The sequence below is a fragment of the Corvus hawaiiensis genome, chromosome 6 (assembly GCF_020740725.1).
Source record: "Corvus hawaiiensis isolate bCorHaw1 chromosome 6, bCorHaw1.pri.cur, whole genome shotgun sequence".
Taxonomy (NCBI): Eukaryota; Metazoa; Chordata; class Aves; order Passeriformes; family Corvidae; genus Corvus; species Corvus hawaiiensis.
In genome coordinates, this window is record NC_063218.1 from 25,646,231 (window position 1) to 25,671,698 (window position 25,468).

At 38.1% G+C, this 25,468-nt stretch overlaps 1 protein-coding gene and 1 long non-coding RNA gene across 2 annotated transcripts; one reads left to right on the forward strand and one right to left on the reverse strand.

Moving 5' to 3' along the window:
* Window positions 1–1,139: 1,139 nt before the first annotated feature.
* Window positions 1,140–23,924, reverse strand: BRMS1L (BRMS1 like transcriptional repressor). The gene is made up of 10 exons (XM_048307630.1): window positions 23,729–23,924; window positions 17,934–18,024; window positions 14,360–14,487; window positions 11,605–11,684; window positions 8,391–8,487; window positions 7,929–8,012; window positions 6,501–6,565; window positions 4,983–5,022; window positions 4,149–4,275; window positions 1,140–2,685 (listed from the first exon to the last, which is right to left on the reverse strand). Exons 1-10 carry the CDS (start codon window positions 23,862–23,864, stop codon window positions 2,562–2,564), a joined length of 972 nt encoding a protein of 323 aa, XP_048163587.1. The 5' UTR covers window positions 23,865–23,924; the 3' UTR covers window positions 1,140–2,561.
* LOC125327758 lies at window positions 10,935–12,193 on the forward strand. The gene is made up of 3 exons (XR_007204360.1): window positions 10,935–11,153; window positions 11,324–11,327; window positions 12,182–12,193. It is a non-coding gene; the product is annotated as an uncharacterized LOC125327758 (long non-coding RNA).
* Window positions 23,925–25,468: the final 1,544 nt, after the last annotated feature.

A 25,468-nucleotide genomic window follows, 5' to 3' on the forward strand; every position in this document is an offset into this window, starting at 1 on the left:
TAGATCAATTGCATTCCAACTAAATATACCAGATACTTCATTGTGGGAAAGATGAGCAGATCCGTTTGCTGTGTTTACCAAAAACCAAAGCGCATCTCCTCTGAAACATAACTATTGATAGAGAAGCCTTTTCTACACGTGTATAGAAAGTTACTTTTGTCACTAAGTGCCTCTTGTTCTTCATTTCCCTTTTCACGCACTATATATCACAGAATTCCTTTCACCACTTTACAGATCTAAATCCAATTTGTAGGTTAAAGCAATGCTACCAAGGCTTGAAAAGTAGTGGCATAAAAGATGAAACAGATGACAAGAGGCTAACAATGTCTGTACTTCAAAGGACTAAAATCTGTGGAAGACACCCCGTACATTTTATGTTGGATCAAGCAAAACATTAACTATTCAAATATTAAAAAGATACAAAGCATGTACCAAATATTCACCTAATCATGAAACAACTAACCAGTTATAAAGAAAGATCAACCTTACAGCTTTCCCATCACATATGCAGAAATGGTTACATGTCAAAAAGGAAAGCTAAAGCTCAGTTTCCTGTACTTCTAGTAATGGAACAGGTAGGTCCCAGTTGCCTGATCACTAATCCATACTGCTATGATTATTACCTCTCATGTTGATATGAATTATGTTTATTCTGAATTAAGAAACCACACTCACTGAGTGTCAGTCCAAACTGCAGGGCCATACAAAGCAAAGTTCTGCTTCGTACAAGATCAGATCAGCAAAAGCTGCAGGAATAATCAACCGCAGCTAGAGAGATGCAAAATACAGAAGAGGAAAAAGGAAAGGGGTAAATCACAAAAACAGTTTAGAGTGCCCAGCATGGCCTAAATACAAATGATTTCAAGCATGTCAACAGATATGAAATTCTTAACAGTGCTTATGTTCGATTTATAAATGTCACAGAATAAAGCTTCCATAAAGTATTTTGTAAAAGTTTGTAAAAACAAACAGAATCTATACAAACAAACTCTCAAAAATCAAAAGAAAAAAGTGAAGGTCCAAAGTTTTTAAAAAGCTTTAGGCCTTCTGATTATTTAAAAATATTTCCCTGTGCCATTTGGTAGATCAACAATTCCAACAAGACTAGAAAATCAAAAAGCGAAACAACATAAAAGATGTTCACTACCACAGATCATTTATTTATACACTAAGTTAAAAAAATGCAAATATTTAATTACAAAATGTTTATCAAACAACTGTATACATACAGTTCATATTGTTAAAAGCCAACATGTCAATCAATACTTTATGTACATTTGATTTATAATGTCATACAATTGTAGAAAAGCATCACTCAGCAGAAACTGATTTGGCATTTGGAAAGTACTTACCACCCTGCACTAGAAGAGACGATTAATTTATATGTTACAATAAAAGTATTTATTTGCTGTGATCATTTAAAGCAAATTGATGCTTTTTTTTCTCCAAGAAGAATCATCATAAGTGGAGATTAAAGTGCACGTAACCAATGCATTAACAATTCTTCAACAATCCCATCTACCATTCTAGATGCTTGAAGCACATCACAGTAACATCAAGGATTTAGGACTTTCCTCTGTGGCTAAAAGAGCAAGACTTTAAAAGACATTCAGCTTCCTAAGCTGCATGAAATACTTCCGGTGTACAATAAGATGAAATGGGGTACAGAAATTTTGAAAATAATGTTTGGTGAAAAACTCAGTGTAAATTCTCCCAGATATATGATTTCTGGGGAAATATTTTCCTTTTCTAACAAAAATTCATCATATTTCATACAACTGTGGACCAAACATGCAGGCCATGCAACAGCATTTATGTAACCATCCCCGCAGTCGTTCTTTGAGGGCTACATGTAACACAGGTTGGAGCAACACTGTCTACCGTATGCATAAATTTTGCTGGCAATCAAGAAAAAACATCACCAATGATTTGTCTGCTATAGAATAGGGTCCTACACTAGAAGAGTGCTCTTCAAAAAATATAGTTCAAAATATTGGCTTTGTCTCATTACAAGCAATACATTAAACCTTACAAAATATAACACAGTCAGTACTATCAGAGCTGTTGAGGACAATAATTTTAATAAATCAGTACACTTCGGATAAAAGAATGCTTATGCATGTTACAATCTATTCAAAAGCAACAGCTGAGCAGGCTAAATTTACATCCACAAGAGAAGCATGACACAGTCACTGAAAATAAAGTGAGTTGCTGGTAATTATGGTTATCATTTTTTTCACACCAACTGGTCAGCAATGGAAAAAGAAGAATTTTTTTTTTTTCATTTTACAAATATGGTAAGTTTTGAAGCATTATACTTGAAGAGCATACTTCATATCTTAGGCACTGGACCCAATTTAGAGGCAAAATGTCTGTTAACAGGATTTACTCTCCTCAGGTTTCTGAAGGCCGTCCATACGAAGTTTACATACAGCACGACCGATACACATTAGATACTGCTGTATATATATAAGGAATACAAAACACTATTAAATACAATTTTCACCCCATGGCACATCACGCATGGCAACACCACTTGTTTCATATCCGGTGAACAATGGTCAGTTGTGGTTATGCTTTATTGAATATTTTCCTTTCTGTAGCTGAGAAATATACAGCTTAGACTTGCTTCCATCCGGTCTTTTAAACCAAACTTCATCATGGTTAATTGTTGTAATTATGGCACTACAGAAAATGAGGGAAGAAGGGTCAGGGGAAGAAAAACAAGAAGAATTTAGAAAGCTTATAAGCTAAAAATAACCTCAAAACTGCAGCTGTATTTCCACACAGTAAATGAAAATATACATTAGTTCTAAATGCTAGGCCCCAAAGATACTGGCTTCACTCTAAGGATAGTTTTAACAGAATCCCTTGGCAACTGCAAGTGTCTTTAGTGAAGGTAGCTAATGTTTCAGCCATCTATTTTATTCTCTTACAAGAAAACCCTAACATGTACAAATATTTTAATTGTTTAAAAGAACAACAGTCACATAGAGAAAACACAACAATAAACCACCCATAGTAAAAAAACAAGAAAAGCCTTGAAATTACATCGAATATGAAGTACTTGAAAAACAGTTGAACAACCTGAAGCCACAATTTAAAGCACAAAATGTCTTCAACTCTTACTCATTATACCAAGCCCATAAGAAATAAATTGAAAACTGATTTACCAACTCACTGTTAAATGAGCCCTGTTTTTATGCTTCTTGTGGTAACCTTTAACACAAACAGTGAAAAAAACCCCTTCCCCACACCCCACAGAAAAAATATCATTTAAAGTAGATTGATGGGGAAAACAGAAAGGACAAAACCAAAGATTAAAACAGTTCATAGAATAAAGATCTATTGCTTACTGAGCATGACAATTCCCTCTAGTCTTAGAAGTTGCTGGAATCTTGAAAGCCCAGGAAAGCTCCACTGCACGCTTGCCCTGTTAAGCATCAGCTTTTGGCTTTTGTCAGACACTAGATACTAAGATCTTTACTTGGCCCAGTATAACTGCTATGTTCTGCTAAATTAATTCCAAGTTTTTTAAGTTTCAGACACAATCTATAGTTTACTAGAGTACCTTCCTGTTTCAGCCCTGAACAAATACCAAAATCACCAAAATTTGTTCCTCTTCACAACACACAAAGAAAAAGAGAAACAGCCAGTTCTACAGTAAACTACTGATACATGAAATTAAAGTCAAGTTTCCTGAGTACACATGCCTATTTAATCAACACTGGGCTTAGACTTATTTGCCCCATTCAGTAAAAGGTAAGATACACATTTAATTTTAAATACACTCAGACTCTTAGAATTTACAAATATTATCCATATAGAGAAAATACATTTAAATGTTCAACTGAATTTGCACTCTAATATTTAGACTGTTCCCAGGTAGAACCTTTCTTAAGAGAAAGAAATACCATTAAAAAGGTCCAATTCTTTTCTTTCAGACCACTAATCAACAGAAAACAATGCTTATCTTAAACAGTATAAAGTGTTTTTCCATAATTAAGTATGAATTTCCATAATTAAGGTGAACTAGTAAATGTTACTGAGGTGGCAGTATTTCCACATAGGCCTTACTCTTCAATGCCATCATCCTAGTTATTGCTTAACATAAATGTACAGAGCTGCATAAACTAAATAATCTTTACCTTGTAGGACATTCATCTTTCTTATCAATGCATATTGTCTGCCCTCGTCCATACCACTCGCCGTCATAATAGAGTCTTCCTTCTTCAGATCTAGCACTATGTAGATGCTTTTCTAATTTGACAGGTGCTAAATTAAGTAATAAAAGTGATTTAATATTGACTTCACAGAAATCAGTTAGGTGGTTAAATACACTTTCATCACGTTATTTACACAGAATACACATTTTTTCCAACAGTTCGCCTCTTAATAATTGCATGGAAACTGGAAGCAATATACCTTTTTATTTCCAGCCAGATAATTAAAAGTTAGATTTTAATTTTCAAATAGAAACTATCACCTACTTGCCTACTGTCCCTTTTCCTCCTTACTCACCTCCAAATATGTGATTTTACTCAGCACGAACATGCTTCTCACTTCAGTGCCAAATATGAATACCCCTCCTTTCCCATAGCTCTGCTTTTTCAGGGTTGTAGCTTGAAGTCAATTTGAGCATCTTTTGAAATGCACCTCTAAGGTCCAGATGCTCTCAGTTTTCTGCTTAACCTTGTGCAAACATTGGCACAGTTTGCTCATAGGAATTGCTGTAAACCACTGTTGGAAGCCTGAGTTTTTGATGCTAAATTTCTAGAATTTGTGTCAACAGAAACAACAGCAATCAAGCTACAGGTATCAGCACCTGAGAGAGGGGAAAGACAACAGCCACATCTTCCAGCTACTTCACCTCATCCTCCATCACTATACCAGTACTATAATAAACGCAATCTGCCTGGATGCAGTTCGCATCATTCCACATGGCAAGTTCTGTCTTATGAAACCAGACTATATTTACTTACGTTCTGGCTTTACCCTGTGTGGCCCCAGCGTAGCCATTGCCTTGGAACACAAAAGAAAATTAAAGCTAGTCAGCAAGCATAGTCATTTTTTCTTAACTGCCAGCTTTAGCTGTGAAGTAACGTGCAGTGGTATTTACTCTTATATGCAAGTATACACTTGCATTTACATGCAAAAAACACAATGAGAATTCTAAAATAAAAATGTGTTCAATGGTGACTCGGTAGCTAAACAAAAAAGCATTCTGAGGGTGAAAAAAGTCACCTTCTTTAATAAGTTTTGATTTCAAGTAACTCTGAAGTTTTTCTAAATTAAATCCTCAAAATTTCTCTTACGTAATTCTGTCAAGAAAACACAAAATTACATTAACTCATTCTGAAAAACAAAATGCTGCATGAACAATCTAGTCTTTTAATTTATATGTTATAAGCTCACAACTTACTTCATGCAAACTCCAGATCACACATAGACTTGAAAAAAAAAAAAAAGCACTCAGGAGTTTTTGGGGGTTCACTTCTTTGTTTGCTTTTTGGGGTTTTTTTAAATTATTTCCAAAAAAGGCAAAATCCCTAGTAGGTCCTGGGTATGTTGCTCTTGTTTAAAACTATGTAAAACTACGGAAAAGAACACAAGGGAAAGATATTTTATGTCTGTTCCTCTGAAGCAACAGAAAGAGAAAAGTCAGAGAAGTTCTCACGTAAAGGTCACATTTTACTTCTTGTTTAGGAAATAGGTACAAGGTAAAAAACAGGATAGAAACTGACTCAGAGCCAATTCCCCACCAAGTTTTTGAATTCACCTAAGTGGTTTGCTATTCCATAAGCTAGGATGCACCAGGATACTAGGGGAAGCTTTCTGAGTGCAGGTGCCAGGCAAGGATAGCATTTCATTACAGCAAGATCCTTCAAGAGTCTTACAAAGATCTAAAAAAGGTATTACGCAATTAAAAGATGGATGTATTTTTTTCAAATATATCAATTGATCAAACAAATTTCTTTTCCTATAAACCATGATTCTATTACAATCTGAGAAAAACACAGCTTCCCATTTTATGTAAAAATATATAAGAAGAGGTCCAAGGACAGAAATCTTCTTAAAATAGAAAACTTACTATATGAAAACATGCCATATGAGATACATTTTTTAGAATTTTCATATAAAGCAAAATCCTACCAGACTATCCTATAACAGTTTCTATTCAATTAGGCTAGACTATGAGAAAGCAGATCCACTTAACACAGGCTTCAGGCTCGCTTTTTCATGGAAAATTATGGACTCAAGTTTTTAGAGATATCCTCTTGCACACCTTTAATGGATTCCTCTGTATGATTTAGGTAGAAGCAGAAGAAGTAGCAATAATACAGATTAAATTGAAAGGACTAACTGACTACTGAAGAAATAAAAATCTACTTAGTATTTTGATCATGTAAGAAATCCAGTTACATATTTTTAAGTAACAAAAGGACTAGATATGAACCCAACTAAATCCACAGTCATTGGCATTCATCCTTTCATCTTACCTTCCTTATTGTTGTCCAGTCTTCAAGTATATCAAGGTCTTGTAACATATAAACTATATACGGGCGTGGAAATGTTAGGGAAAACTCTTTTAAACAGAAATAATAAAAATATTCTAACTGTAGAAAGATATTAATAGCTCTCTTCTGCCTGTCTTTCACACAAAGAGTACCCACATGAAGTAAAAGCTCAGTGCAAACACATCCATCTTTGAATTATGCAACCTAGAAATGCACTTTAAGAATTATTAAAAGAGGTAATAATAGCATGTAGATATTCAGACTACAGGAGTTCAACAAAGGGATAAGATGAACAACTGAGATATAATCATTCCATTCCTAACAGTTCAAAAATTATTCTATTCACAATAATTCAAATTACAATTAAAATTCATTGCAATTTCAACGTACCACTGCAAAACAGCACCTACACTAGTATCAGCTTAAATGAAATAATTATTTTTACAGTACCCTGCATCATATATCTTAGAGAAAAAAGTATGGTCAGCACCACATATCTGAATATCAAATATCCAAAACACAGGAAGTAGAAAGGCAAAGCCCCCTTCCTTAAACTATCAACTACAAAGTAAAAAATGTGTATTAAGAACAATACATGAACTTCAAATCAAAATTCCATATAGTACAGCTATTCCACTACAACAGTCTTCACTTTTTACTTTGTTTCTCCCCATTTCATCTCTGAAAAACAAGTTTAGAAAAAGGTGCTATGGATGTTTAAAAAAAAAAAAAAAATCTCCTAAAATGGACACCAAGCCTAAACTTAAAATTCCATTTGAAATTTTAAAAATCTTAAACCTCTTTCAAATCTGTTTTTCTCTAAATAGCAAAAAATTACAAATCAAAAGACATGTAAAATGTCTAGGTATTTTCTTTACACAGATCTGACAAGTTCATAACTATTTCTAAACGACAATCAAAAAGAACAAATTCACTTACTTCACGACTGAAAGGATTTTCAGCTTTATAAACTGCGTGAAATTGCTGAGATTTTATACTTAACACTATATTAGTATTTTTGGTTTGGAATATACTCCAAAATAGCAAGGTAGCTCATAATTCACAGAATCCGATGCTATTTATATGGTCAGTTGGTGAAGCTCAAGCGGCCTAACTTAATTCTGCTTTTGTCTTGTAACTCTATTTTTCTTTAAGAGTTAGAAAAATCAACTTTTAGAAACATTTTCTACATAAAACTAGTAGCTAGGTAAGAGAATCTTAATTTCAATTTTCATAATGGGATGTGCCAACATGGTTTCTCTAGTCTGAATTAGAATAATGTCTGCCATGCAAAAATCAGTTTTGATAATTCATTATCACTTCAACTTGATATTAATCACACATGTAATAAAATTAGCTAGAAAACTGCAAACACTACTAGAGAGAACAACGATTTCAGTAAAAGGATATCTGATACAACAACAGGTTTCTTCTTATCTGGGCTAAATGGATCCTTCCTTTTCTTCCTGGACTGGAGCTCATCATTCCATAATTCTGAAAAGATATAATAAGAACATGCTATGAATCAGAAACATTTACATGTTTAGCTCTTTTTATAGCAGAAAACATTGTCCAAAAATGAAAAATAACATATTCTGGTGAGATGCTGCTTCTGAACAGAATAAAGGTGTTACATGATTATGTAGGCATAGATTAATACTCTCAAAACACACAAGGGATGCTGACAATTATTAAAGCAAAGTTTGATTTAAGTTTAAATCCAACCCTCTGCCTGAAGTCTACAGCTGAATAGCATTCTAAAAGATCACCTAAAACTCACCAGACATACTATGTGTACAGTCAACTAATCAGTAGCCAGCAGAAGATTAAAAGCAAACAAATTTTAAAAAAACAAACTGAATTTCCATCCACCTGAGGTAATGTCAATGCTATGTCTGTCTTCTTCAAGTCTTCTAATCTTCTCTTCCAGTTCACTTTGCACAGTATCATACAAGAGAAGCTTCTCACTCTAAAAAAGCAAGATTGCAGATCTTTACATTACTAAGTTCAATAATCTAAATATTGACAATTTAAGGCATCAGTGGAAGATACGTAAGAATAGATTTTCCAGAAGCCACCAAGCATATCACATCTCCCTGTATCCACTTCCTTAGCATGAGATCCTAGCTCCTTAAAGACAGCACACTCGCTTAGCACAAGAGAAAATATAATTACATATTTATCAACTATTGGTACCAAGAATAATTAAGAGCATGCAGCTAGCTCTCCAGAAAAACTGTTTGCATTTTGACACAAACACAGTATTTTTCTTCTGGATAGAAAAGATTTATTCACAACGAGTAACTGTAAAGTAGTGACATCTATGCCACCTTCCATTACAAATTACAAAAGCTAATGTTTTCATGGAAAGCTTTTTATAAAGCTACCTCCTATACTAAATTACACAGTATCTATACAGAACAGTTACTCTTTTAAAGGCAGCATCAAAACCCACTGAATTCTCTAAAAGAGTAACTTGGAATTAAGCTGAGTTTCAAGCCTCAAGGAAATACCTTTACTGCTCTTTCATAAGCTTGCACATTTCCAAAAATATGAGTAGAAAATACAGCCAATTGTTAGATTTTAACATTCAGTGAGCAATGTCTTCAACAACTCTGGAAAACAGAGAGCTTGGACTTACTGAAAAAACAGCATAAGCAGCTCAAGCCACTGCATCCAGATATCTGCTACTGTGTCTCTGTCAGAAGCTGCAGTTCCCTACAGCCAAATGAGCAGATGTCTGCACCTCAACTGCTCTTGCCCACAGCAGAGCACAGTAACAGAAACTTACTTTTACCAGTGTTCAAGCTAGTTTTCTGGAATGAAGCAAATCAGCTGAGGAATGGACAAAGAATCCTATTCCACTAAATGTCTGTCGTGCTTACCATTCTCTTCAAGTTACAAAATATGCAAATTCTAAAAACCTCCTTTCACATATTTTTCAACCCCTCATTATAAAAAACATTTCCCAGGTGAATTTAAAAGGCAGATGCCTCTTTATGTGTATCTGAAGTGCCAAATGAGTGTTATCTCTTCTGAGATCATTTTAAAATTCCATTTTAAAATTAAATAGCATTTGTGTTTAGACGTGTTCTGCTTCAGGTAGCTGGTAACCAATAAGGTGTGAAAAGCTGTTACAGGCATCAGAGGCATTCTTGCTGAATGGTTATACTCCAGTGCAACAGTGATTCTACAAGCAGCATTTCTGACTTAATAGAGCTTTTTCCCCCAAGAGCCTTTTATTGGATGGTGAATATCTGAATTCCGAATGTTTCACATAACAGCAAAACAAGGGACAAAGACCACCTTAAAGAGGAATAATACATAGCCAAAGCAAATCATTCAATCATGGATAAGAGACCCTGCAAGTCTTACAGGATTCTGTCAAGCCTCAGGAGTATCCACAAGAACAAAGACAGCCAATAATGAGTCATCCTTCATAATACCTAATTCTTTCCCAAGGCATCAAGAAAATGGAAAGCTTTTCAGAAGTACACATGCATATTCTTGCTTTATTGGTATAGTAGGAACCAGGAATTCAGGAATATGGTGAACCACTCAGAAGAAAACACCTTTAAGCAACTGTAAGGGGGCTGAGGAGTACTATGATGAAAAACTCAGGATCTAAGCAGCTATGTACAGCATTGGACATACATGTACTTGAGTGTTTGTACTACAGTATCCAGCATTTAGATATGTGAACAGGAATATTTATGTTCAAGGAGAGGAATATTATTTTTATTGTAACTGCTTTTGAAATGACAACTCTATCACTAGCTGTCTAATGCATCTCAAAAAGAATTCTTTGGTTTTGTTATTAAAATGTAAGGTGTTTCTTGCTAAAATGATGTCAGATATTTATTTAATTTCTTGGTAATCTTTTTAAAACAAAGGTTAAAAATCATGTGGGAATCTATTAATAAGAATTTGATAATGAAAAATAAGAAGACTTAGCTATATATATATATATGCAAAGCCAAACTAATAAAAATCTCTCCAACAACTTCATTAACGACTCAGACACGGGACTCAAAGGGGACTAAGCAAGCTTGCCAACAACACTAAATTGGGAGGAACTGCCAACTCCCTCAAAGGCAGAGAGGCCCTGCAGAGAGATTTTGACAAATCAGAAGGCTGGGCAATTGCCAAAAATGAAGTTCAAAAAGGACAACTGCTGGATCCTGCATCTGAAACAGGGTAATCTTGGATGTACAGACAGAATGGGGAATGAGATGCTGGAGAGCAGTGCCATGGAAAGGGACCTGGGGGTCCTGGTCGATGGCAAGTTGAACATGAGTCAGCAGTGCCCTGGCAGCCAGGAGGGCCAAGCGTGTCCTGGGGGGCATCAGGCACAGCATCGCCAGCCTGGCAAGGGAGGGGATTGTCCTGCTCTGCTCTGCACTGGGGCGGCCTCACCTTGAGTCCTGTGTGAAGCTTTGGGTGCCACAATATAGGACAGATATTAAGCTACTAGAGAGTGACCAGAGGAGGGTCACAAGGATGGTGAAGGCTCTGGAGAGGAAGCTGTATGAGGACTGGCTGAGGTCACTTGGTCTGTTCAGCCTGGAGAAGAGGAGACTGAGGGGAGACCTCAGTTTGGTCTCCAATATCCTCACAAGGGGAAGCAGAAGGGCAGTTACCAATCTCTTTACTCTCATAATCAGGGACAGGATTTGAGCAAAAGGCATGAAGCTGAGTCAGGGGAGGTTTAAGTTGGATATCAGGAAAAGGTTCTTCACCCAGAGGGCAGCTGAGCACTAGAACAGGCTCCCCAGAAAAGTGGTCCCAGCTTGTCTGAGTTCAAGAAGTGTTTGGACAACACTCTTAGACACATGGTTTGATTCTTGCATGTCCAGCACAGGGCCAGGAGTAGATGATCTTGATGGGTCCCCTCTAACTCAACATATTCTACGATTCTAATTTTCAGATGCTTTGAATAAACTCTTCCATGGGCTTAAATGTTACATGGCAATTGCACTCAAATAGCAAATAACTAAAATAATAAAAACATGCACTGAACCTGAAAAGCATGACAGACAGTAAAGTTAGATGAGATTAGCTATCAACGTGAAACATCTGGCACAACCTCACAGTGTTGTCGAGAGGCTTGAATTTCACATTCGTATTTGTTCTTCACAGATTCCAGACAAAGCTCTCTATAGATACCTGTAATCAGACAAATTACAGCAATATTACTTTCTTTAGCAAATATCCAACTTCAGAATTCTATTTTAAGACTGCCTGCAAGTCCCAACACATGCACATAGTGGAAAATACAGATATATTACATTAGGCACTTAGAGTGGCTGGCTGCTTTAAAGAATAAAAATAAGAACAAGTAAATCCTTAATCCTGAAGATCTGAGCAAAACTAAATGATATTTTAACTCCTTCTCCCGTCAGTCAAAAAGTACACCAGTAGTCATACTAACTTTAGAAAATATGTCTATTTCATATTTCTGATCGAGCTATCCTGAATATCATCAGTTTCCAAATTTAAGTACTAAATGGCCTCTTCTATTTTCTAATTAGAGTTTAAAATAAGGTTTTGGGGTTTTAAAATAGCTAGAAAACTGATTGAAGGAAAAGGATTTTACAAATTAGTATTTGGAATAATACTTACTTTATAATACATGACCTTAATAAATTAAATTAATTAACAAGACTGATCCATTCTTAAAAATAATCACCTTGTGATACAAAGGATACTGATTCTAAGTATTAGGAGCATTCTTAGACATTTCTGAAAATGTGTCCACTAAACAGCTGAAAAAAATCTGAAACATATCTGAAATGTAATGCCCAGCAAGCATAGATAAAACTTCATTTAATATATTCAATTCATTCAACACAAAATATTTAAATTACTTCAGATTAGAAACATGAGGAGTTAAGTTTGCACACACAGTAGTGGTGTCTTGCAACTGAAGAACTTTCAAAATCAACTTCCCTTATAATTCAACTGACTATAAATGAACACAGTACTAGAGGAACAGTATTACTACCAGCACTTCCTCTGAAAAACAAACCACAAAGTATTACGTCAATCATCTTTCCACAGTGAAGCTATTCTAGAATTCAAAATGTTATTTTCTTACATTGCTGTTATGTTTCTTTTATTTTTTTAATATTTAGGGCTGACTGGCATATTTGGGTCACTGTTTACTTGCCTGAAATTTAACAATATAGGTATCAACAGTTCTAGAAGAAACAGTTGTTTTTGTGACTTGCTATAATAGCCAAGATCCACATTTTGTTTGAATAGTGCCTTAGAGAGCTGAGGAACAGAAGTTTCTTTTCTACCACAGATGTAATTATATCCAAGGTTTAGCTAAATATAGTTTAGTTTGGGGTTTTTTTTCACCACTTCCTCCCCTCTCTCAGGTAACAGTAGGTCCTTATGGGTTACCTGCTGGAACTCAAGTCCTGCTATTACCAACTTCTGTCAAGGCTCTCAAACAGTAAAAGCAAATAAGCCAGTTCTGCAAGCTCTTGCCTTCTCTGGAATAATTTCATCAAGTTTATTCAGTTGGGGACGAAAGGGAAATAACCTCCTGTTTTCTAGTCACAACTTCAAGAAAACTTGAAGCTGGGCTTTTTTTACATTGAAACATGGCTCTTCAATGCTGCTGAAGACCAATCAGGAGAATGTGCAATATGCTGCATATCCCATACCCACCTACATGAAAGCACTGATGGACAGCCACATTTAAAACTTAAAATCAAAAGCCTGGATTAAGGTTGCTTTTATAGCAAACCTTTTTGCAAGTTCAACTGAGATCCTTCTGCAAAGCCCAAGTGGGCTACTTAGGACTAATCATGTAAATTTGGGCTAAGAACTTAAAACCCAGAAATGCTGGGTCAGCAGCTGGGAAAAAGCATTCCAGAGAAGACCTGGAGGGAAAGAAATGCAGTAGATCAAAAGATTTCAAATTCTCAAAGTCAGAAGTACCAATGAAGACATACTGAGTAGTACTGAAAAAGCACTAGTATTATAGAAAGTACAAGTTGGTTTGTCATTTTTCAGTTAGCCTGCACCACATTTCTGCTAAATTTTTTAGAAAAGACACTCGTATAGCTTCTCTGGCTACAGAGATCACAGGTGTCTGTCTTTTGGCTCCCTGACAGCCTATGTTAGGTAACCCTTAGCTGAATCCTCCTAAAGGAGTCAAGCTGTAACATGAAACAAATTTAGGGAAGTAAAGTAGGGAAGTGCAGAACTTTGTCTTCCTATATTACCATTCCATATGGTTATATGGTTGTATACAAGAAGACGAATATTCTTGCTGCCTTCTTCTGAGCACAAAAGCCCGTCTAAACATTAATTTTAATAATTAAAATTGAGCTTAGAGAAAAGCACCAAGGACAAGAGGTTTTTCCTCTTTCCCTAGACAGAACAGAAGGATAGAAGCAGAGGAGTAGAAGAGACACAGACTAGAAGATCAGGAAAAAATGTGATATTAGATAGTAAGCATGTCATGAGATAGCACCAAATATCTCTTCAACAGTGACCATTGTGTAGACCTGATCCCAAACCTTCTGACTAAAAAATCATTAGCTTTTACTCAGTAATTTTGTGCTTACTGCACAAAGACAGGCAGCTGTTAAATGAAAGATAAAAAAAATATCTACTTTTAGCGTGATGTTATCAGGCAACGTATGCACGGAGGTAAGCAACATATTCATTTTGACTTAAAAACCGCCTAATATTTAAAATTATGCTACAGAATTTCTAACTTTAAAACACACTCCTTCAACAATTCTGAAGAAAAGAGAAGATTGACCTTAAAACGCATAGCAAGTTTATACTTTGGAACAGCAATACTCATTTTGCATGCCTACCTGCCACCTTGGTTCGGATTTGCATATTTTCTTGTAAAGCTGCCAATGGTTCTAAATATTCAGGTGCTTTTCCAGCTATGACCTCTTGTAGCTTTGCATCCACTTGGCTTAATCTTTCTTTGTAAAGTCTTAAAATAATAGGAATTATTAGGATTTTATTTAAAATAGAACAGAAGTTAGAATAAATATTTTTAAAATAACTATTTGTCATCCCTTTATTAATGCTATGGAACACTGAAATAAAATGAAGATTTGCTAGCATTTAAATTTTGCAATACATCTTTTCTTTTTGAACAACAACATTATTCATGTCTATTAAGCCTTTCTGAAAAGCAAATGCAAACAACCAGAAGTGCAGAAAGTCAGGATAAAATTAAACATATCTCCATCTCTAAGGAAGAAGAAAAAAAAATTGTACATCTGTTAATAATATGACATAAATCAACATGGAAGAGGACACAAAAAAGTACTACAGTATGTAAGAACAAATTGGGTTATGTCATGAGAGAGAAAGACAAGTTTGTGGATGGAAACAATCAATCATTCACGTTTCTGTTCATGTATCTGCTCCCCTGCTATCATAAACCAAGGAAAAAGAGATGCAGGCACTTAATGAAGCAACTCTCATTTCATCTCCTGTGAAAATCTACCTGTTGCATACGATTATAAATATCATGAGATAATTTCTAACTCACATATTACATTCCTGCCAAAAGGAAGTGTAATTAAAATATTTTTATTTTACCTGAAATTCAGTCATTCCATAAAAGCTGATATTTGCTGGCAGACAATGAAGAAATCTGCCTGCACTTTGAAGAATTTGATGTAATATCAATTACAAACATTTCAATCTCAATAAAGGTCTGCTTACTTGTAACTGATAGTGTTCCATGTTAGAATCATCAATATAACTAACTTTTCCTGTTCTCATTTTTCACTTTGCACCCCACAATCAAAAAGTGTAAAATTAAAGCAAACATGTACAAACTCTGTTACGAACACATCAGATGTTATCTGTTTACACAGACATAAACAGACGTCCTCGGGACAAGGATGCTGCTTTTTACTTATTTAAAGTGCACAGGTTAAGTAATTAATTAGACAAAATAAAGTTCATTTATACTGACACATCAAGACCTCCTTGAGAAATAACTGCCTGTTCATCTTGCCACCACCTTGCTCATCCTCTTACTTTGACTTTAGCTAGGTTAGGTACACACATTTGCACTATAGAGTTGTCATCAGTGATCACTGCCCTCCCTCTTACCTGCAAGAAGTTAAGGGTATGATATGCACAATCTGTCCTGCAGTCAACTGACATAGCCTGCAGCTGATCAAACCCAGTTTGCTGGGCTTAACCCTTGATGAGCATGCCGTGCACATGGTGGTTAACACAGAGCTGCAGCAGAATTATTTAGCTCGAACATAAGCCTGGGTGCACAGTGCACATGACTGGGTCAGTCACTAAAGTTTGATTACATAGCACTAAGTACCAGCTACATAAGAGCAAGCAGCTATGGACTGGGTGCTGTCAGCACTTGGTACCATGCAGCAGCTAACGGACTACAACTATTTATCCAGTACTTTCAAACAATGATTTGTCTAAAGTGAATAAATGCTACCAAACCACTGTAAATGCTACTTACAACATCCAAATTCAGTTTCCCTGAAATGGATGAGGAGGCAGACCCAATCATTACATCATCTCCGCTGTTAGGTGCGACAAAAATCCCATTGTTTATGCATCTTTTTCTACTTCCCAAACATCATCACCTCCCTACTCACAGCTACTTCTCCCTATAATCCTTCTTCCACCATTCTAATGCTCTGTTTCCAGTATTTCCACCAACTGTTCTTCCAGCCCACACAAATACCTCTCTCTCAACTAACCAATGTGTCTACACAACGCCTTCCTCCATATACCACAGCCTTACCACTTCTCAAATACCATTCGTAAGCCCTAAGCCCCCAAAAATACTTGCTTCCTTCCTCTCAAGACCACCCTCTTTCATATTCACTCCTTAAAGATCTGTTTCTACAAATTGTTTTCAGTCATCCAAGCTGTCAAACAGATGGAAGAGTAGGGCTGAACTCAAAAGCTGACAGTTTTCCAAATGCCAAACCAATCAGTGCCAACTGGCTTCAGTACTCATCAGCTGGCTGCATTTCCCAGGTTTTCCCATGCTCAGCCCAAAGAACAGCAGGACAAACAGTCCTCTCTAGACACTACGGCAAGGAATTTCTTGTTGGGCCATTCTTTCCAGACCCTATTATTTCCAGACCTCATAGTGTCCTGTTATGCAAAGCAAGTTATATATCTCTGTTTTGTAGCAGAAAGAAGTATCTCACAATATAAATAAGCATCTGAACCATAATAACAACTGACTAAGTTTTCAATTAAAGCATATGCCCAAGCACAGACCAGGTCTTCTCAAAATTTCACTTAACAGTTACCAAATTGCCACCAATTTAAACCTTGTCTGTGCATGCATGAAAACAAATTTAACTTCACATACATTGCTGGAGCTTGTCCAAAGAAGGACAACGAAGCTGGTGATGGGTCTACAGCACAAGTCCTGTGAGCAGCACCTGAGGGAGCTGGAGTTGTTTAGCCTGGGGAAAAGGAGACTCAAGGGGGATCTTACTGCTCTCTACAACTACCTGAAAGAAGTTTGTAGCGAGGTGGAGGTCAGCCTGTTCTACCTGGTAACAAGAGGCACGACTAGAGGAAATAGCCTCAAGTTGCATCAGGGGAGGTTTAGATTAGATATTAGAAAAAAATTCTTCACAGAACGGGTGTTCAAGCATTGAAACAGGCTGCCCAGGAAAATGGTGGAATCACTGTCCCCAAAAGTATTCAAAAACATGCATAGATGTGGTGCTTAGGGACATGGTTTAGTAATGGACCTGGCACTGTTAGATAAATGGTTGGACTTCATGATTTTAGACGTCTTTTCCAACCTTAATGATTCTATGACACAAACGATAGGCTGTAATACAAACGACAATCACTTTTGAATAACTCTTCTTTTAAGTAGGTCTTTACTAGCTACTTATGCAGGTATTATGGCAAACTACAGACTGAGATAACAGTATTTTCATTTTATCTAGTAGTGGTATCTGGTTTGCAGTAATCACAAGAAACTTTCATTAGTACCAACTATAAAAACTACTGCTGAAAAAAAACCAAACCTAATTTCTTACTTAGCAAAGACAATGCACTTAGGTCTGTCCCACATATATCAAAGTATGAGAATGATATTGAATGAATAAGTAATTAAACAAAATCTCAAATTTCCCTAAAATCACAATTCCTTGGTTCTACTAGTGAGTTTGATGTAATAGACCCAGACTAGCCCTTCACAGGAACAACATTTCAAAACCATCCTTACAGCAAAACAAAAAATACATGAATATATAGAAGTATTCTGCCTGCAAGTAATTTCAGAATTCCCAGTTCCTACTCTTCTCCAAAAGTAGCATCCACATATACGAAAGACAAGAAATACCAGCTGCACGATATTTTCATGGAATGGATCCTCAAATGAGGCACTTGAAACATTAAAATACTTACTGATCTTTAAGGTCTGTAAACTGCTTTTCAAGATTGGACATTTCGTCTAAACATTCCATTCTTCTTCTTTCACAGTCCTCATCATCCATTTCTAAGAATTTTAAAAAAAAAAACGTTAACAATGTAATATATAACCAAATAAACTGGATATTTTGTTTCTAGTGAATGTGAAAGAAACCCAAATTATAGCCATGAGCAGTTTCTCTCATATTATTATTATTCTCACAAAGCAGAATATGAGAAATCACTTGGCACATAAGCTACAAAGTTAGAAACCTCGATATAATTCTAGAATAAACCCCATAAACAGCAATTCTTCTTCCTCAAAACAGGAAACAACAGCACTGTAAGACCTCAAGAGGTGTATTTCATGCCTGATAATACAAAGAATACATAAGAATGCATGAAACAGAAAAACTAAACAATGCATATCACACCAGATGAAAGACACTGTTAAGTGTGAGCTGTTATCAGCCACCACTGAAAATTCAAGTGTATCCTGGGTTAGTACAAACAAAAGCAATCCCTGGAATGCAAGCACGGTTCAGTGTTACATTTGTCATATAAAATTCAAGATTTGTTTTATTAATATTCTTTAAAGAAAAAGTAACACATAATTTTGAAACAGGTTTCATCCTGTCCAGTAGGAAAAGTTCTTTGAAGTTGAAATATTAATGTAAAAATATCTGCTGTTCATTTTAATGACCATTTGAAATTACTCTAATGAAACATTTCTTAACCTGAAAAGTCTAGAACATTGCAGATACTTAACTTTCTATGCTTCTATGCAGCAAGAGTAGTTAATATTAAACTCTTCTCACAGATTTTAATTTATATTCCTGAATTTTTTTCTTAATTTACCTAGGGAAGATAAAGCAACAAAAATATACAATTTTTTGCCAAAACTTTTGACACTGCCATTGAAACATCTGATGTTACTAAGCATCAGTTGTTACCTCCACTGGCCTTTCTTAGACAAGAAAACTGAGAAACTGTGATAAAAAATTCTTGACTCCCAGAAGAAGAGAAAAAAGAGACTTTGTTAAGCCATATTCAAAAGTCAGATACATGAAACTGCTTTATAACAGCAGTATCTGCAGGAATTAGCTCTCTACAGTTACACTACAACTGACCCATTATCAACCAGTAGAAGGCATGCAGAAGGAATGGCCATGCACTCAGAACTGTGACTGAACTGGTGCAAACAGGCCAAATGCTCGAGAGAAAGCACTGTCCTAAGGAGCCCTTACTTACGTAAGCAGTTACTCTGACAAGAAAAACCCTACCTCCTGACAGAAAGGCAAAGTAGGATCCTAAACTGAGCAGGAATCACTCTTTTAGGCTATAAACAACTCTGAGCTTTTTGCTTCCTCCTCACTCACATTTTTCCAACAAACATGTTTAACTGCTTTATGCTGCCTCCTACACCAACTACAGAATGCAGTGTGCAAGTCTCCATTCTTATTGTTTTGCAAAACAGTATGGCAATTTGTAAAGCTCATGAGGTGAAAGGAGTAGCTTCAGGGCCACTAGCTACTTGAAAGGATCTGATTAAATCAGATTGTCAACTCAGACCTCTCAATATTTGAAGCTCTCTGCACTTAACTTCTTCCTGAAATCATCACAAGCTTTTAAGACTAAAAACGACACTAGCCTTCTCTGCCTGGATATGAAAACCAGCAGTCAGCACAGCAAGATCAGTCAGTATTACAATGGCATCTATGAGTCCAAATTAAAGACCCAGTGCAGTCTGTCATACTACTGTTACTACAATCAAAAAAGACAGTGTACAAAGTTTTAAAACACAATATAACCTGGAGTATTTGAAAGCAGAGCAAGAAAATTTAAAGACAGAACTTTAAAAAAATACATTGAATGGGGAGGGTGGGGGAAGAGCATATCAGGCTGTTAAGAGATATTATTTATATTAAAATATTGTTCTCAAAAGTCAGGCAGAACCATAAACCCAAAATAAGGCTGAAAATCATATGAGAGAACAAAGTTTTATTTGACTGCTTAACACAATAACCAAGCCAAAATCGATTTAGCAACTTATAATTTGGCCAGATTTAGGAATGTGGCAATCATATTACTCAGTTGTCTAAAGCATTTCTGTGCTACAAAACTAAAGCCTCTTTAAAATTTGACGGTACCTCCCTGTAAAACCAAACAGGAGCAAGCACTGGGATACCTACAGTTTTTCCCCTTTATTCTCAAACATGTTTCAGATGTGTTCTGCTATGCTTTTGATTCTAAGTATGTTTTAGTAAGGAGTTCATTGATAAGCTTTTCTTAAATTAACGTGGATTTATTTTATTGTTTGTGTATGTTTAGGGAGTACAAAGCAAAGAAAGCTACAACTGTAACCCTGGCTGAGGATCAGTGCACACCCACTGCTGGAGCAGAAGGGGACTGCATCTTACATTTTAACTTGCAACTTGTGTTGCAAGGAAATTGCTATTCATTGGCATCTGAGGGCATAGATGATTTTCTTGTAGATAAAGAAATAACACATAGCTCTCTCCAATCTCCTCTCAGCTGCAAATACCCTCAAAAGTCTTTGATTTTCTGCCTTGCAGTCTACATTCTAGCTATCATTCATACTGAATGTCAATTCACATGCCAAGTTGCTCTTCAATTGTTTCATCTTTATTCTTCCTCCAATAAGATTCATAAAATGATGAAGATTTTCAGAGTCCTGAAACATCTTTAATTCCCCACTTATGGAATTTCTTCATCACGACCTTAAACAATATACAGACTATGTAATATGTATGCATTGCTGAAAAGGTAAAATGTTTTAAGATCAAATCTCATAGCTTTCCAATTGAAAATTTAAATGACAGGAGGTGGAAGATTGCTCATTTCATATTAAAACAGTTGCTGATAGGCCCATCCTGTCTCAAAACTTCAGATTTACCACAAAGTTTCATACTGCAGAAAGTATTTAGGCTACTTTTAAACACTTTCAAAATCACAGTTGTTTTTTCCTACTATACTCAAGCAGTCCAACACAGTAATTAGGGCAACCTGGTTTAAAGATAAAAAAATCCACACAGCAGTTGAAATGTAACAGCACCTAAAATAGCTTTTTTTAATAAGCTGTGGCCTGTACAAAGTGCTTCAAAAAATGGCCAAATTCTCCCCTGGGATGGTAAGCATAACTTGTGGCTTTTTTAATTCATCTCTAACAAACTATTCTATACCCCAGTCAATAAAACACCCGTACTAAATACGTAAGATCAAAATGAACAGGATAGATAGAGTGCCAGCTCTCAAGGACGAGTCATGCTTCCTCTAACTGCACCTTTTGTATTCTCAGGCATCTACTGGAGAAAAAAAAAACAAAAACAGAAGGCTGAATGCAAGTTAAGCAAATGACAAATTTAACCAAAAAAAATCTTTACTAATTTCAGTTATGACTTATTTCTTGGGGTGCTAATCATTTTAAGTCTGTAGGAACAACATGCTTCCAAGGAGTATGTTCATATTGGTCAAGACACTGAGACAAGCATGTAATTTTCTGTAATCATCACATTTTAAGTGCTCCCTTAAAATCATTTCTCCATGGAATGCAAAAGAAATTATCTGGAGAGCTTCCTGTATTGTTTTAAAGAAACACGCACAGACTACATTCACTTAGAACACACTCCTTCCTAATCCCAGAAGAAACCAAGATAAGGACAAAACCATATAAATATTTGCCTTCAATAAAAATCAGCCAAAGTGTCTTAGACGTCAAGTAAACTTCAAAGTTTTCTTTAAAAATAGCAAATAACAGAACTACAAACAGGGAACAAGACAAATTTTGAAAAAGAGCAAACTTCAAGGCTGGAACTAACAGAGACAATTCTCTCTTCACTAGAGCCAGAGAGTTGGGAGAGAAAAAGTTAAGTTTACATATGTTATACCAAACTCACTCCCTCATACAGAAAATTACATTTCCTCAGACATAAATATTGGCTAGAATAAGAAATTAAGAAAGGGCATTCCCACGTGGTATCTAGCTACAATACAAACTGGAAGGCTAAGATCAGGCAAGAAAGTAGTGGATTTTGTTGCAGTGCTGCTCCTGAACCTCATCAAAGAGACCTTTGCAACTCTGTGTCTCACCCACCTACCACCCGTTAAGGTTGTATATTCCTCCTTTTTTCTCTCTCTGTTTTCCCCGAAAGGTGTAACTTCATGTATCAGAACTTCTTGAAAAGCTATCTCCATTAATTTCTTATCCAAAATACAGTATTCCTTTTTCAGGTCCTGTACAATTCTGACAATAGAAGAATTGAAGCATGCTTTCATAAGTCACATCTCAAAGGAATAGCGCAAGTTGCTATGCAAACAAGGACATGTACAAGGATATATCCAAATCAGGTATGCTTTCCCAACACGATTACCTCCAGCTGCTTGCCCTGGTAGCCTCACTCAAGTTCACCTTTTTTTCAGCATAACCACCAGCACACACAGATGCTACCTAGTTTAGGTTTCACCAAAACGAGCCAAGACCATTTGAGCACATCTTTCTGGCCCTGTTTTCCAACAGAATCACTTTGAGAGAATGGGGGTAAAGAAAAACTGATCAGCCTTCCCCAGTACTGGATCTGTAATTGTGTCAGGGGAGGTTCAGGTTGGATATTAGGAAAAGGTTCTTCATCCAGAGGGTTGTTGGGCACTGGAACAGGCTCCTCTGGGAAGTGGTCACAGCACCAAGCCTGACAGAGTTCAACAAGCATTTGGACAAGATTCTCAGGCACATGGTGTGATTCTTGGGGTGTCCTGTGCAGAGTCAGGAGTTCATCTCAATGATCCTTCTAGGTCCCTTCCAACTCAGCATATTCTATGGTTTTAATTTGGTGATATAGGGGCCTCAGCACTAAATCACTACGCTGCCAGAACCACATGTCAGGACTAGGACTGGCCCTGGTCCGCATCCATATCAGGACTTTTCTCACTTCACTAACTCTGTCCACCTTCCTTTCCAACCACCGGCTTGCATCTCATCACTAGTCAAATAAGGCACCACAAACTTCTACCAGTTATCACCTGGAAATATGTTTTACGATCAAAGACAGAAAATAGTAATTGCAAGGAAAGCTTGAACAGATAATAATAACCTTCTTAATAACACAGTGTAAATTGAGCATAGTAAAAGGAATCCTTTTAAAGATCGATTTCAGCTACTAATGTAATTCAAAATCTACAGTCCAGACGAAAGCTACGGAAAAAGGAAGGAACCTTCAGCTGAGCAGAGCCTGAAGTGATCGGCAAAAGAGGCCAGTGGTATTGACAGGGCTTCCAGTATCCCCTCAAAGACAGGTCTCAAAACACCTAATTGAAATTCATGAACTTGCATGGAAATACGTACTTATATGTACGTACACACTTGTTCATGTATGCACACGCCTTTAAGCGCAGACCTCAGCAAGGAGTCCCTCTGCGAGGACGCACTCAAGCCCAGCAGGGCACAACCCACAGCTCTTCCACGGAGCGGAGCACCGCGGCCCAGTCCGCCATGGCCAGTGCCAGCCTGCTGCGGAGCCGGCGGCTCGGGGCTCAGCGGGGCTCCCTGCCCATGCGCCCCGCCCCGTTCCTGCGTCCCAGCCGGCGGCCCGAAGAGGAGCCGCTGAGCCGAAGCAGAGGCTGGGCCGGGGCGGGGTCACGGGGGGGAGGGGAAGGGGGGGTGACACCGACAGCCACCAGAACCGGGGCGGAACCGGTGTGCCCCGGGGCAGCACCGGGCGCTGAGGGAGCCGCCGCGGCGCCCTCTCAGCGGCGCTGCCTGCGGGTGGCCGTGGTACCTGAGCTGTCCCCCTCCTCGGAGACAGACGAGCTCTCGGTCTCCTCCTCCTCAGAGCTGCTGCCCTCGTTCTCTCCGTAGTCCACCTCCATCTCATCGTGATTATTCTCCTTCTTCTCCCGGGAATGGACCGGCATCGTCCCCGCCGCTGCTGTGAAACTCCGAGCCCGCCCTTCCCGCCGCCGCTCCGCCGCTACCACCGGCCGCTCCGCCCCGCCCGGCGCCTGCGCGCCCGCCCATTGGCCGAGTCCCGCCGCCGTCCGGCGTCACCACGCGTGCGGCGTTCTGGGAATTGTGGTCCGCCCGGAGAAAAGAGAGCTGGCGAGGCGCTGCGAGGGGTCGGGCGCGTAGCGGGGGTTCCTCGCGTCCCTCTCCCGTCTCGGGACACTCACAGGACTGCTCGTCACCGGGAGAGGCTTCGTGGCGGCCGAGCAGAGTTCGGAGCGCTTTGTACCTGCCCGCGTCTCGCGCAGGTGGCCGGCCGAGCGAGGCTGTGGCCCTGTGCGGCGCCGGGGTTCGATCGTTGCCGTTCCGGGCCGGAGTAGCGGAGGGACGACGCGGGGCCTCACGTGTGCCCCCACCACCTGCCTGGTTCCTATCGAGGAGGAGCATCCTGGCAAGGCGTCCCTTATGGCTCGGATCTCAGAGGAGAGAGGCCCTTGGGATTATTAAGGGGAAATTCTTTACTGAGGGTGGTGAGGAACTGGAACAGGTTTTCCACAGAAGCTGCGGATGCCTCATCCCTGGAAGTGTTCTAAGCCAGGCTGGATGGGGCTTTGAAAAGCCTGGACCAGTGGAAGGTGTCTCTGTCCATGGCAGGGGGCTTAGAACGAAATGATCTTTAAGGTCCCTTCCAACCCAAACCATTTTATGATTCTATGAATAGTGGCCTCCCCAGCAAAACTTGTTTCTTCCCATTATATGCTGTCCTGTAATCAGTGTGATATGCTTTAAATTAAATCAGACTTAACTAAAGCTGACAGCTGTCCACTGAGAGTGGATAAGAGAAGGGACTAAACAGATACGCTGCAATCTGTGCAGGGTTGGGATAGGTTTTTTTTGGCTTTGAGTATCAGTACTTTTCTGTTCATTTGCCAATTGCTGTTAATTGTGCTACAGAAGATGTACTGAATACAAGTGACACTGGAAAAAGCTGTTTCAACTGTCCCCTTGCTGTGAGGGACTGATTAGCTTCACCTCAGGACATACGCACGTACAAGGAAGTCTGGCAGGGATCCTCAAGTGTCCTGAAATACAGAGCTGGTGGTGGCCTGAAGGTCAATGTGGGTGATATCTTTGGGGCGAAGGTGAGCTTACTTGTACTGCACAGGCTCACTCTGGAAATCTAGGCCAGCACAGTCTGTCTCAGTGATGTGATGTGCTGCTCCAAAGAAGTTCAGGTTGTGCCTGACAGTAGCAGTTCTTCATATTGAGATCCAAATTTGGCCCCTCTCTGCTGTGTGGATGGATGTTATGGAGGCTATATTGTGAAGCAGTTAATAACTTCTGAGTTTCCCTATAGATTTCCACCTCCGTAGCAATAGCTGCCCACCTCAACCACAATAACCATTGCTGTACATTAGTCACTTCTTTTCTTCCACATCTCTGTATATCCAATGCAAATAATTTCCCTGAATCTCCCCCAAGAGCAGTGTATGTAGGTGTGCCACCTCTTCTCCAAGGACACTGAGAGAAATAGTAGACAAAATTAACCTCCCATCCTTCAGTGTGCAAACTCCAT

Excerpts from the sequence above, each read along its gene's own strand:
- BRMS1L (XM_048307630.1), bottom strand. The coding sequence starts at position 23,864 with ATGCCGGTCCATTCCCGGGAGAAGAAGGAGAATAATCACGATGAGATG. Across the intron at positions 14,488-17,933 it reads TTTACAGACCTTAAAGATCA|ACTTTACAAAGAAAGATTAA; the intron begins GTAAGTATTTTA and ends TATTATTTTAAG. Across the intron at positions 11,685-14,359 it reads AATCCGAACCAAGGTGGCAG|GTATCTATAGAGAGCTTTGT; the intron begins GTAGGCATGCAA and ends GTCTGATTACAG.